This window comes from Esox lucius, chromosome 9 (assembly GCF_011004845.1).
Source record: "Esox lucius isolate fEsoLuc1 chromosome 9, fEsoLuc1.pri, whole genome shotgun sequence".
In the NCBI taxonomy this organism is placed as follows: Eukaryota; Metazoa; Chordata; class Actinopteri; order Esociformes; family Esocidae; genus Esox; species Esox lucius.
In genome coordinates this window covers 10,035,011-10,048,267 of record NC_047577.1, presented here as the reverse complement: position 1 = coordinate 10,048,267, position 13,257 = coordinate 10,035,011, and the positions used below count along the sequence as shown (strand labels likewise).

General features: G+C 42.7%; 2 protein-coding genes across 6 annotated transcripts in view; one reads left to right on the top strand and one right to left on the bottom strand.

Annotated features, from left to right (window-relative positions):
* LOC105012092 (syntaxin-10) overlaps positions 1-4,178 on the top strand; it is a 25,434-nt gene extending 21,256 nt beyond the window's left edge. Inside the window, exon 9 of the mRNA XM_034294007.1 lies at positions 4,153-4,178. Within this exon, the coding sequence (XP_034149898.1) occupies positions 4,153-4,163 (11 nt within the window). The 3' untranslated portion in view covers positions 4,164-4,178. The remainder of the gene's footprint in view (positions 1-4,152) is intronic.
* nacc1b (nucleus accumbens associated 1, BEN and BTB (POZ) domain containing b) overlaps positions 1-13,257 on the bottom strand; it is a 19,119-nt gene extending 5,862 nt beyond the window's left edge. Inside the window, exons 1-3 of one of the 5 annotated variants that reach the window (XM_029122187.2) lie at positions 12,910-13,257; positions 1,960-2,109; positions 618-860 (exon numbers count right to left, since the gene is read on the bottom strand). In XM_029122187.2, coding sequence (XP_028978020.1) covers positions 618-860; positions 1,960-2,085 — 369 coding nt within the window. In that variant the 5' untranslated portion in view covers positions 2,086-2,109; positions 12,910-13,257. Of the gene's footprint in view, positions 1-617; positions 861-1,959; positions 2,110-6,201; positions 6,529-7,123; positions 7,208-7,443; positions 7,558-12,909 lie in introns of those variants that run through there. The other 4 variants (XM_029122183.2, XM_029122185.2, XM_029122188.2 and 1 more) reach the window with 4 other exon arrangements.

Genomic DNA, 13,257 nt, shown 5'->3' with positions numbered 1-13,257 from the left:
AGGATTCATCCGTGAAAAGCTCCTTTCTCAAGTGCGGCGGTGGCCATCAGCGGTGGTCAGTTTAGCTCGATCGAGGCATCAACACTCTGACAGTAGATGGGGCTTTGACAGGAGTGAGAGCATAAGGCTTGTGTAATGACCATGATGTTTAATCAGCTTCTTGATATTCCACAGGGTTCAACATTAATGATGGCCCGCCGGCCCGGGGCCAGTAAGACCTAATGTAGGGCTAGCACACATGGATGGCCTGTGCTCTATTTCCCCATTTAAATTCGTAGTTTCATAGAAAAACATTTGCTTATCGTCGTCGTCGTCGCGCGCGGGATCCAAACATGTCCTTTAACAAACTATCTTTGTGAAAAGACGACAACGACATTTAACGACTACTTATTAAAAAGTAAAGATTCACCTCACGCTGGGCCCTGTTCCACATCTGTGATCTCCACAAAGGAGAAACGCTCACTAACTGGGACTCACTAAATTCGCACGTGAAATCCGATAGGGGCTTCGTTTTTGGGGAAACGTGTGGGTGGTTCTTTCAGTCCAGCTCGCGGAACACAGGGGGCCGACACTTGACGAGTAGGTCTTTCGGGAAGCGGTACCCAGACCCCATTTACCTTGAGGAAGAACTCGGTGCCCTTCTCCATGATCTGCTGGATCTGCAGGAAGCCGGCGGTGTACATGAGGATGAACTGGTCGCCCACGTTCATGCTGAGGCGGCCCGTGTAGCAGAAGGCCAGGATCTGCTGGAAGCTCTGCGGCTGGACGGCCGGCGGGAGTTCCACCACGCTGCTCTTCCCCCCGGCGTTGAACAGGTCCCGGAAGTAGGAGCTGCTGGCCGCCAGCACCGCTCTGTGAGCCTGGGGGGTTGGGCATACGAGTTACCAAGCCAAACCCTGCTAATCTCAACCCTATGGCTCTAATAAACACTTCAGCTTGGGGACACACTTGGAATTGGACGACGCGATTATTGGCCCTGAAATTAACTAAACCACTGTGAAATCAGAATGTATAAATCCCTCCTATCGAAGAGAAATACGCCTTGTTAACCATTGAACATTTCACGGGGGGGGGGGGGGGGGTATTTTGTTTTGTATGCGGGTCACGTTTCAAAATCAGACATAAAATAACGCATCCGTCCCATAATGAGGAACACCTCTCCGTTATTGGGACGCTGACTAGCACAGGGCCTCATGGGAATTCCACTCTGCTCAAGGAGGCAGCATTGCTGCACCCTCTCTGGAAGGGGCCACTGGAGGGTCTAATTAGCCACTACACCCTTGATCGTCTTGGCCCAATCTGCTTTGGGACACTCGTGCAAGTGGACGGAGGCTTGCGCAAACGTGCTAATGGACAGCTGAGGTTGGAGTGGAGTTAAGGAGGGGTCCGTTTGGGACTCAGCAAAGGGCTTCTCAAACAACTCCTCTGGGACTCGGGGCGTGTCCTTCTATTTGGATTGTTCTAGATCCGGCACACCTCTTCATACTTGCCAAAGGCTCTACCAGCACTTACATGAGGTGAATTGGGTCAACTAGTTCAGAGCCACAACCACAATCAGGTGTAGTCTGAGGTGTCAGGGGGAGACATTTGAGAGCCAGCGGTCTACAGAAGTGGCTTGTCGGCCTTGTGATCAATGCTTTACCTGAAACCTATTGGTTTCGAACAGGAAACGCCTACCTAGCGTTCCTCCCGTGACAACCACTGAGAAATGATCTGCTCAGCGTCGGCGACCTAGAAACCCCTCCAGTGTGAACTACAGGGTTTCGGGTCATTTCCTACGCACTCGTTCTCCATTTCCCTACGTCTGACAGTCTATTACCAAACACTGCCAAGACGGGGACCGTTTGACCTCCAACTAAGAGTCAAGGTCAAACTCCAACTGTATGTAACGCCAATGTATCCCGTTAATAAAGAAGCCGGTATCCTTGTAAACAATGCAGTGTTAAGCGGCAGTCGCACCTTGAAGGTGTGTCCCTTGACGACCACCGAGACGTCGCAGTAGAGCCCCTGGAGCCTCTGTTCGTTGAGACACTCCAGGACGTTGTTGCCGAAGTTAGGGATCGCCATCTGTAGCGTCTGAGCCATAACGCTCCAGCCCAACACCACAGTCTGGAAGAGAGGGACAGATAGTGTATTAGACTCATGCCACGATTATGCCATACGCGTGCGGTCTACGCCGGGGGGGGGTTCTCCCTGTGGACTCTGGTCATGCCATGAGCCAGTTTAAGGTTGTATTGACGCTCAACGATGAAAAGGGAAAAAACATAAAAAAATTAAAAGGAGTAATGATCAACTGCCTGTATTTACTTCCATTACAAATCCAATATGACAGTATATTAATCTGAAGTAATTGAACTGCATCGAAGAGATATGAGGAAGCTCCGAAAGCTCCCCAGGGCAAAAGCTAAGCTTCTGTTCAAACCATTCATGAACGTTTGGGATGAAACGTGCGCACGTTCCCCAGAACAACCTGTTAGTCACTGTGGACCAGGGCAGACACAGCAGGGCTGTCCAGGACTGAAACAAATCCTGGTCGTCCAAGAACACATTTCTTTCCACCAACGGATTAGTCGATATTCAAAACGCATTTGTCCGTAAAACAGACAAGTAATTCATAAACAGCGAATGGTGAAATACCTAAATTGAGTCATTTATATTAACATATAAGGGGAATGGGTTTTAGGTGACAGGACACGGACATTCACTGACTTGGCTGTTACACTCCTGTAGTTGCTTTTTGCGTTGAACAGGAACACCAAACAACTGCTGCTCCAATGTGGCCTTTGCTTGGGCTGCCATAAACGGCAATTCATTTTCATAACACAGGATGTGTTTCAGACATTCATTTAGAGAGAAAATGGAATCACGTTAAGCAACTAATAATATCTTGGAAAATGCTGTCACTTCTCAGAGGTCCAGAACTAGCAGATTAGTACTGTTTAGGCTACCTTTATATGGTGGAGGTTTTAGGATTGGGTGAAAAAAATTGGCACTTCTGTACTCTCAATCACTTTGGAGAGCAATTCTAATTTCCAACTGGGTGGGCCTCCGTTCTTCCTCATGAATATCTTAAGATATTGCCCAGAATACATAACATCCATCTTCATTTCCTAATATTAAAGGCATCACGATATTCCACAGACAGAGTGATTATGTAAAGGAAATGCCATATTATTGTGAAACGATCATTTTCTTGGCAAAGTTTGATAAACTACTTCATATGCATTATTATTATTATTATTATAATAATAATAATAATTTTTTTATTGCTGGCTCAGGGACTCAAATTAGCAACCAATTACTGATCAGCTGCTCTAACCACTAGGCTATCCAGACAGACCCTACAGATATGAAATAATCATTCATTTAAAGAAAACTGTATACAGTAAAGACTGTATACAGTCAGGCCAAACAGGAATGAAAACAGAATGAAACACTGGCGGTCACTAAGCTGGCGTATTTGACTAGAGTATTAATGCCAATGACCAATTACTGACATTAATGAACAATAGCCTATTAAATCTACAGAAAGACTACACGTAGACTATAGACCTTGACAGACCCACGGTCTCCGCAGTCTGTAATATCTCTAGTGCAAGTGCCAACAAAAATCTCAACCAACAGCCTATCACTCAAATATTCAACCAGTCGACAAAACTGAGTCAGCATGAAACAACCAAATCGGCAGCCCAGTACCTGAAGAATCCACAGGATGCAACCCCAAACAAACATGCCTAGCAGTGTATTTTTTTTAAAATATCTTATAGACCACAGCAGCGTACACAGTGGAACTTCTTTTCATCTGCCCTGCAAAGCTAATTCCGATCTAGCAAGCTTCACTGGACTTCACTTGGGAGAATGCTGGGTTTCAATCCACCATTATTGTAATCGCATAGAAATTGAAACCATGCCAGGTCAACAACAGCCCTCTTCCAGCACTGTAAAGTTTAGGTGGTTGCCATCAGATTGTCAAAAACATGGCGGTCTTTTCCGACAAATATGGATGTGTTGTGCCCTCAAAGGGATTTAGTTTTTTTTTTTTTTTGAGAATCAGAGATGTGCTACTGCCTCACAGGGTAAATCGATTACCCATCCCACACTCTAGGAACAAAAATACAGACTCTGAGTTGCGTTTACTGCTTGCTCCACCAGGAAGTAATTGACCAGACACCTGCGCCGTGAGGAGAGTGCATGCACCAGCCAACAACGACTAACCTTGGCGGTGCCCGGCCTACCACAAGTAGTTGGCAACGAGACCGGGCAACCCTGACTGACATCCATGCCATCTACCCGGGGGGATGCTGAACTAAATTGTGTCGCTCTGTACCCATTTTCTAACACACTTAGATTTTCATAAAGCACTATAGTCAAGGATACGTGATGTTTCGGCAAAAGGTAACAATTCATTTCCTATGTAAAGAAAAAAAAAGTTCAGGGGATCAACTAAAAGCAATTAAGTTCCTTGTCTTCTTTATTTCCAACATTTTCCAATTCCTGACATGTGTAGCTTTTGTCCTACTTTGCGTTGTTTTAGAATGAAAATAATAAATACTTTTAACTTAATGTTCAGCTCCACATCATCAAGCCGAGATGTTTCAGATCAGAAGCAGAAAGAACGCCTGTCAAACTCGCCTCTCCGAAGAGTTTTCTTGAAGACCATAAACTGCATTATGGCACAATGCTTTAACATTAATTGACAGAGACACATTCGGCAATGTATTAAAAATAAGATACCTTTTAATTCAGATTATATTTAGAGCCTCAACTCTGTTATGAACAGCATGTGACTGTGAATCAATGGAAAGTTTACAACCATGAGCCTCTGAGCTGATAGCAAACACACCAATAAAGATTAGCTAATGTCATGAACACTCATAAGATTAAACAATTCATTAACCTATAGGCTGTCCCTAGAGAAGCAGCCAATGTGCAAACACAAAGAAGAATGTCATAGGCTTGAAACATAGCCTAAATATTGGTTGAAAAAATGTATTGCTTAAAAGCTTGGCTAATTAAGATTGTGCTCTGCATACAAATCTGGATTAGACTGTTGGTTCATTCACAATACATTAATTCTGCCATTAAAAGTATAAGCAAACGATGGCCTAACATGGTAATTTGGCCAAGGCTAATCCATAAAACAACCTAGCCTGGGTAATATATTTTGTATAATTATTACAACAAAAAACATTTTGGTATGTGGCACTAATCTAAAAACAGACTTTATTTGGTTAGAACCAATCATTGCAGGGCAGAACCAATCAAGGCCCAGAAAGACCACCGTCTTTAACCCATTCCATCATATTAGGTGCCATTTCCTCTGGTGTCACTGGGGGTTGGGAGGGTCAAAACAACATCCGTGGACATATAAAGGGAGTTAATTGAACTTGTTTGACCTATAACCTCTAACACCGCTACCCATACCATTATATGGCCACACATCACTTTCAATAAATCATTATGTCAGGGCCAATAACATTCCACAATCTGAAATATTATGCCAATTTAATTTAGGTTTTACTTTATTTTAATTTAGGGATATTCATCCTAAACAAGAAACTTACTTCATTCAAGCATACACTGTAAGCTAACACCTTATTCAACTATAATAAAAATATCCTAACTGTGGTAATATTAAGGCAACACATCACCACAAAGCAATTGTCTTTAGAGGATATTATGCAGGTTATTACATTTTATTTTATTTTTCAGTCAAGCAAAATCAATGCTGAATACCTCAACTTAATGAATAAACATGGAGCAACAGAATCCTATGTAAATAGTTTTAACGTTTTAGATAAAAAGGACGGATATTGTTTTGTAAAAAAAATAAAAATGTTTTAGCCAACCATAAATCAAATGCTAATGACATTCAATTTCCTGGTTTCGGAGGTGAAAGGTAGCAACGGTTAGCAAGTAGCAAGCTAAAAGCGAATGCTAATTTCATCTTAAACAAATTAAATGTAAAAATCCTTTGTGTCCAAGTCATCAAATTAACACTGACAAGTCAAAGCATTTGCATATTTACTTGAGCACATCTGTATTAAAACAGATTCCGTAATTAACGGATAAAGATACTTTCCATCAATCGGCATAACTAATGTACAGTGGCTACATTATGTAGCTTCCCAAGAGCACGATTAATATTAAAAACTTAATAGAATATACATCAATAAATCATTTATAATAGCTAAATCTCACATTGAAGTTTTGCAAGGGAGATGTCTCGCGGGTACTCGCCTATGAGATACTATAGGCCGAACAGCGGGAGAAGGGACAGTCGGAGTTGGCACAGAGCTATCCGTGCCCCGTTATGTGCCAGTATCTTTGCCTGGTGAGATTCGGAGCGCGCCGACTGGCACGGGCCACGATTCGATATAAATTAAGATGACAGGGTTTTTGTCTCTCTGCGTAGCGCCTCACTCCTCTGTCAGACTAAAAGACAACCGCAGAAATTCTGACTCCAAAATAGTCGAACAAATGAAATATTCAGGAGTTCGCATCCGCCTGCCGCTTTCGTCCCCCACTCCGTGCCAGTACTGTGTGATGTCGGCTAGAGTTACCTCCTTGGGCCTAGGCTAGCTACCATGACCGGATCAATTGTACTACAACAAATTAGCGTTTGCCCGTGGCATAACGTAGCCCACCGCTAAATAAGCGATCAACAACATTGATTTTTAAACGTCACCCAAAACCATGCACCACGTACTAAAAGTAAGCTACATTTAGCGAAAGCACGATTTCATCTTTTCACTAGTTCTTTTTGGCAGGAAGCAGGTTGGGAGGAGGTGGTCCAGGGGTGGTCCCGGGACGACACCATCTTTTCCCGACACTCAACAGGTCAATCCGGGACAAACCTGGGCGAGCAACTGGAGCTACAAACAAACAACTTAACCACGCATGCAGCGAGTGGGAAAGGAGCACCAGAAGTCGCAAGCTAGACCAGACACCAATTTAACTAGTTAAGTCCAACACGCGATGTGCATCAAGCCCCAACCGTATTTGCCGCACTGATTAATCTAAATTCAGACAGGAACATTTAATTATTGTCATTACGAAACCTGCAGGTCAAACACAGCCGCGTAACTAAAGTTGAGGAATGAAACGAGAGGGGACAACTCACTTATCGAAGAAAGGCCGGCAAGGCACGGGGAGCCCGCGGCCACGGTAGGCAGTGAACTGTGAAGTCACTCAAGTGTTTAAAGTTCGGGTGGTGCTGCTGTTCCTACTCAGCCCATCCCCCACCGCACACCTTCCCAAAAAACAATACCACCCCCCCCCCCACCAGAAAAAAAAACACGCACACACTCGGAAAAAACTCACACCGAACCGCACACAATTCCTTCCCAAGGAAAACCCACTTTACCACGACTAGCACCGCAACCAGATACTTGGCGTGTCCTCTGTGACCCCGATAAACCTACATGAACCCTGAAAACTCACCCCTCGCTGTACAGTGTATTCCGCTGGAGAGTGTTTCAATGGAGGAGTAGTGCAGAAGCGCTCGGTTCTCTTCCTTCTCGCTCGCTACAGGCAGCCATTCATTGTGAATGAGCCCAGCACAGGCAGATACACAGAGCACAGAGCTATCGAGGGAGCCAAAACTATGGAAGCCCTTTACTACCACTAAAATAAAAAGTACTTTGCCACAGATTATTTGATGTTATGTTATGTTATGATAATGAAGTGGCAGTGGCGTTTTTATAGGATACATACCAGTAAAGCTACAAAACTCCCTCTTGCTACTGATGTGTTTATTGAACACATCAACAAACAGCATGGCTCCAAAAAACACTTTTAATGACGGAGCAGCTTGCTTCTACCAGGTGTTGTAGTACACATACTGGAGAGAGAGAGAGAGACCTTCATGTGTAATTGCTCTCCTCTCTCACACACATGTAAAATTACCACTGTCACATTTACAAACCTAAATTAGGAATGCAACCAAGCTCAGGACCAATGTGCCTACAGGGCCATATGCGAACAGCAATGAGCTCAACACCATTGAAGGCCACAACGAAGCGGAAAGACAACTTTTTAGGGATACAGATCCATTCTATGACAATAACCTTAATAGATAAGCATGGACACACTGACACTCGTCACCATCTATATCAATCGATCCAGCACAAAAATATGACCAATGCACAGACCAGCACCACAAAGGCAGGATAATAAAATATGCTTTCACTCACCAAGGCTAAGGGCTCACTTGAAGAGAAAGGTGGCACGGCGGTTCTTCCTCAGGGCAAACTTTTTGATTACTTTGGGAATGAAGTCATGTAGCTGCTGAATCAGCTGGCTTTCGATGGACATCATGGCCAATGTGTTGAGTCGCGGCTGTCCCATGGTATTGCGAGTGAAAGTTTTTATGCTCTTCAAGATGGAATAGTTCGTCTGTGATTCGTATGTCGTCATAGGTGTTATGATAATTTTCAGCAGAGTGATGGTTTCAGCAAAAGCCTCCTCTAGGTTGTTCTCATGGATGGATCTTAACAGAGACATGGCCGTCTTACCAGTGTGAAGCTCAGTGTAGTGGTATAGAGTTGTCAGATCAGACTTCAACTTTTCCTCGTTTCCTAGAGGCCATAGTTTCACCGCACAGTCAAGCTCAGATGTAGGGAATGACAGGACAAATTGTGGGAAGAGCGAGCTGTCAACCTGCTTGGCAGCGATCAGGTGGTCACTTTATGAAAACCTCTGCTCCAGCTGGGAGATGACTGTGTCGCATGCCTCCTTCATCACCGGTGCGGTGTTGGTTACTCGTCGGCATGGCACGTCTGTTCCATCGTGAACGGTGGCAGCCCATTCATCAGTATGTTTCCGCATATTCTGGACATTCTCCTTTAAACGGGTGAGCGCACTGCTAATCCCAGATGCGTCGATGATCCGTTTTTGCAGTGTTGTATAAAACATCAACTTCTGGCATAAGAAAAAAGAATCCAGCAGCTGCAGAAAGGCTCAGTGCCTGTGTTTTTTTGACAGGCCGTATGCCTCATCCCATCCTGGTTGTGTGCGTATGTCCTCCATACATAGGAGCAGTGCAGCACGGTTTTCCCAAACTCCATTGACAGTTCTACTTTTAAAGTTCCATCGTACAGTGGGTGGCCTTGGAATGTGTCTCTGTGTTGCCTCAGCAAGTGCCGCAACACGTTTTGGAGTGCCAGAGAAAAAGGTGGCAGTTAAATCTGGAAAAAAACAGGATGCTCATCCTTGCTGAACAAAGTTCCTGCAAGGTCAGTGTCAGCTGGTGAGCATAGCAGTGAACAAACTGTGCATGTGGTTATGTCTCTTTCATTAGCATCTGTACCCCTCGGATGTTTCCACTCATTACAGCCGAACCATCATAAGTATGAGCGATCAGCTTTTCTCCCAGATTCTGTGGTTCCAGCACCCCCTTGATGCTATCAGAGAGGCCGAGTCCAGTTTTATCTTTGACTTTCACAAACTCCAAAAAAGTTATCTGGCGTTTGTGAAGCTAACAAGCTAGCTAAGACAGTCTACCCTCCTTGCTCTTCTTGCCGAATAATGTTGGCCAATCAGGTCTGAAATACGAAAATCTGGTCTGAAATACGAAATGATGCTGTAGTGGGGCTACCGGCTGGCAGCCCCACTTGGCATCAAATTCGTGTGATCTACATTGATCACACGAACATTCTGAGCATGCGTATTAATATTTTCACACATACAATGTACATTGCATTGTGAGAGAGGGGCTAGCCCCACATTCACGCTTAGCCTATGGCCAATTACTGTGAACTCGAATCGGCAGAACGCAGTCTGAAGCAGCAAAGCAGGAACATGAAACATGAAATAAAATCCTAACAAAAATTATATGCAATTTAGGAAGATGCTATATTCATAGATAATAAATTATAGGAAGTCATCTTCAAGAAATAAAAATAACAATTTTGTTGCAGTTCTTTCTGTTGACACCACCTGCCCCTAATGACCAGTTGCCCCTGTGAAGTGGTACTGTACCAGTCAAAAGTTTTGACACACCTAAACATTGAAGGGTGTTTCTATTTTATACATACATACATATACATATATATATATATATATATATATATATATATATATATATATATATATACACATACATACATACATACATATATATATATTTATATATATATATATATATATATAACTCTACCAAAACACTATTAAATGGCTTTAGTTCAAATTAGGTGCAGTAGGTACAGTAACTGTTGCACGGTACTATATGTTGCAATAATGAAATATACTTGATTACAATATTTATGAAAACAATGGTTATTCATACTAAGCTGTTGATTGTGCCCTTGGTTAGTCCAGCAGTCTGATACCTATATATGCAGCTGCGTAGCTTTGAATGCAGCCCACTGCTCTTTCAGCAAAAAACTCAATTCTGTCTTTCCACACTAACCTGTCAAATCAAGCATAAAGATGTCCAAAAAAAATCTCCACATTTATATAGATAAAAAAAGATAACAGGCACATCAGGCTACCCAGTCAAAACGCTTCCGACCTACCCAGTCAAAACGCTTCCAACCTACCCAGTCAAAACGCTTCCAACCTACCCAGTCAAAACGCTTCCGATCTACCCAGTCCAAACGCTTCTCTCTCCCTGCACCCCAGTGGTGGAACCAGCTACCCCTTGAGGATAGGATAGCAAAGAAATGTGCCCATTTCAGAAAACATCTGAAAACCCAGCTTTCCATAGACTACCTAAAATAAATCTTACTGCCCATGTAAACTAATGCTAGTTAAGTTTTTTATTTGTATTGTCATCTTTCCAGCACTTACTTTAGCCAATAATTCATCTGTTAAGTAGGGTGTAATTACTGCTACCAAGTTGTGTGGCTTTTCCTTACTATCATCTAGAAATGTATGCATTAATTGTATGTCCCCCTGGATAAGAATGTCAGCTAAATTAATAACATTGAAATTCTAGCACTGGGGCTTCAGGAATGTAATCAAGCAGATAGCTGCATTGCGTATAACAGCAATTCCTGCTAAACTTTTTTTGTAAACAAGCACTTTGTTTAATCAAAATGTTCAGGAAATTTGTTTAGATAACTGACATTTTTATTAATCCAAAATCATATTTTGGTGACAGCCCCCTTACTCCTTCAGTCACATAGAGTCATTTTTTAAAACAATAGATTATTCAACTCTGTCTGAGTCAGTAATTAGTGTTGTTAGCATTGTCAAATTAATTAATGGAAACCGTATGTACCCCTATCGCAAAATTGCATGTGCAAAACTACTCTAAAACACTCCAAACAAAGACAAGTGGTGTTGTTTACCTCAAAGAACATGACAATGTTGTATTCCTCAAAATAAAGTTTATATTTTCGAAATATAATTATCATTTTAAATAATCAAGTACTTCCTACCATTCAGTTTTGCTCAGAATTGTATCAATCCCTGAGTTCGTTCAGAAAGAGTAAGTGTATACACAGTAAATTAAAGTACAATTTGTCGTCTCCATGGGTTCAACTGGGTAACTTGATGATACATTTCTCAAAGCAAAAATTAAGGCATACAGCAACAAAACACCCTGAATGGGTTGATGATGCCAGTAAGATTGACATTCACATGGCCCTAACACAACTGGAGAACAACATGTTTGTGAGAATGCTGTTCATTGACTACAGTTCTGCATTCAAAGCTTTTGTGGTTTTCAAACTTGTCAGGTAACACAGAGCCCTGGGCTTGAACTCCACACAAATGCAGCTGTCTACCAGACATTCAGATTGGCAGACCTCTGGCTTTTGGGATTGGCAACAACATACCCTGCACACTGTCACCCACAGGGGCTGTGTTCTGAGCCTTCAGCTTTAATCCCCGGTCACCCACCATTGCATGGCTTTGCATGAAACCAACTGCATCAAGTCTGACGATGCCACCATGGTTTTCCAGGCTGGTAACAACAATGAGTCAGCCTATATGGAGGTGACAACCAGATTTTTAGATATCCCAAGGAGCACAGTTGGGTCCACAATCAGGAAGCAGAAGCTGCATTACACAATAATATCAAGCACAAGTCCACAGAAACATTACAGTGGCTCAAGAACAAAAAGTAAATGGACCACGAGGTCCAGTCATTGTCCTGATCTCAATCCTATTAAAATAATTTGTAGCACTATTTGAAAATTGCCATCCACAAGCACCAGAACAAACTGGAGCAAATCTGCCAAATAAAATGGGCCAAACGAATACTGAAACTGTGTGTAAAGCTTATATACTTGCATACTTACCAAAAGACATAAAGCTGTTATTGCAGCAAAAGGTGGCTCAACCCAACTTTAACATGTAGTGGTTGAATAGTTATGCAAACAACATGCCAACATAACACCAATGTCACCTTACAACAATTGACTTTTGGGTCTTTGTTTTCAAATAAAATCTAACACGGTGTGAAATTGCAATGTAAAATCTGTAATTCATTCAAAACTGAGAGTTTGCCAGGTGTCTGAATACTTTTGCAAGGTCCTCTATGCAAATTTAGTATTTTCTGATTGCATTGCTTTGCTGGCCAGGAACCTTCCGCAACTAAAATAAGCGAATTAAAATAAGCTAATTACAGTTTAAGCTAACGAACACACACACACACTGCTAAATGCACCTCATTATTATAACTTACTGTATCATAATCTCATGTCACAATATCAAAGACTGATCATTTGGATGACGGGAATGGGTTTCCATATAGTGTAATGGGTTTCAATAGTGGTGTAGAAGAATAATAGATCACTGAGCTAACCGATGCTCAGGCAGACAGACAGATAGGCAGACAGACAGGAAGCGTCCCTAACCAACCACGCTACCCCGCCAGGCTCTGTTCTTTCACAGCTTAATCACAAATATAGTTAGTTATAAAAATATTTTGCTCAATGGACTTTGCCAGTTCTCACGTACCGGGTATTTCCCGTCTATACCGAGTCTCCTGTACCCGTGGGACTCCCGACTCCCTCTTGTCCAGACAGTCAGTTGACGGGTGATTCAGATTGGAGAGCGACGGAAAGCCTCCGAAGTGGGTCTCCAATTCTTCCCCGGTTTGACTGAGAGCTATCCGCGGTGCTGAGAGAGCTATTTTCGTATGTCTAGACTTCTCAGGTGAGCCCCTATAGGGTTCTAGCTATAGGTAGTACGCGCATAGAATACTAACTATTAACTGCATTCAAGCAACGGAAAACATACAGCTGCCTTGATAACGTTTTCTTTTTTTCACCTCATTGTCAGAATGGTATTCAACATCATCATAGG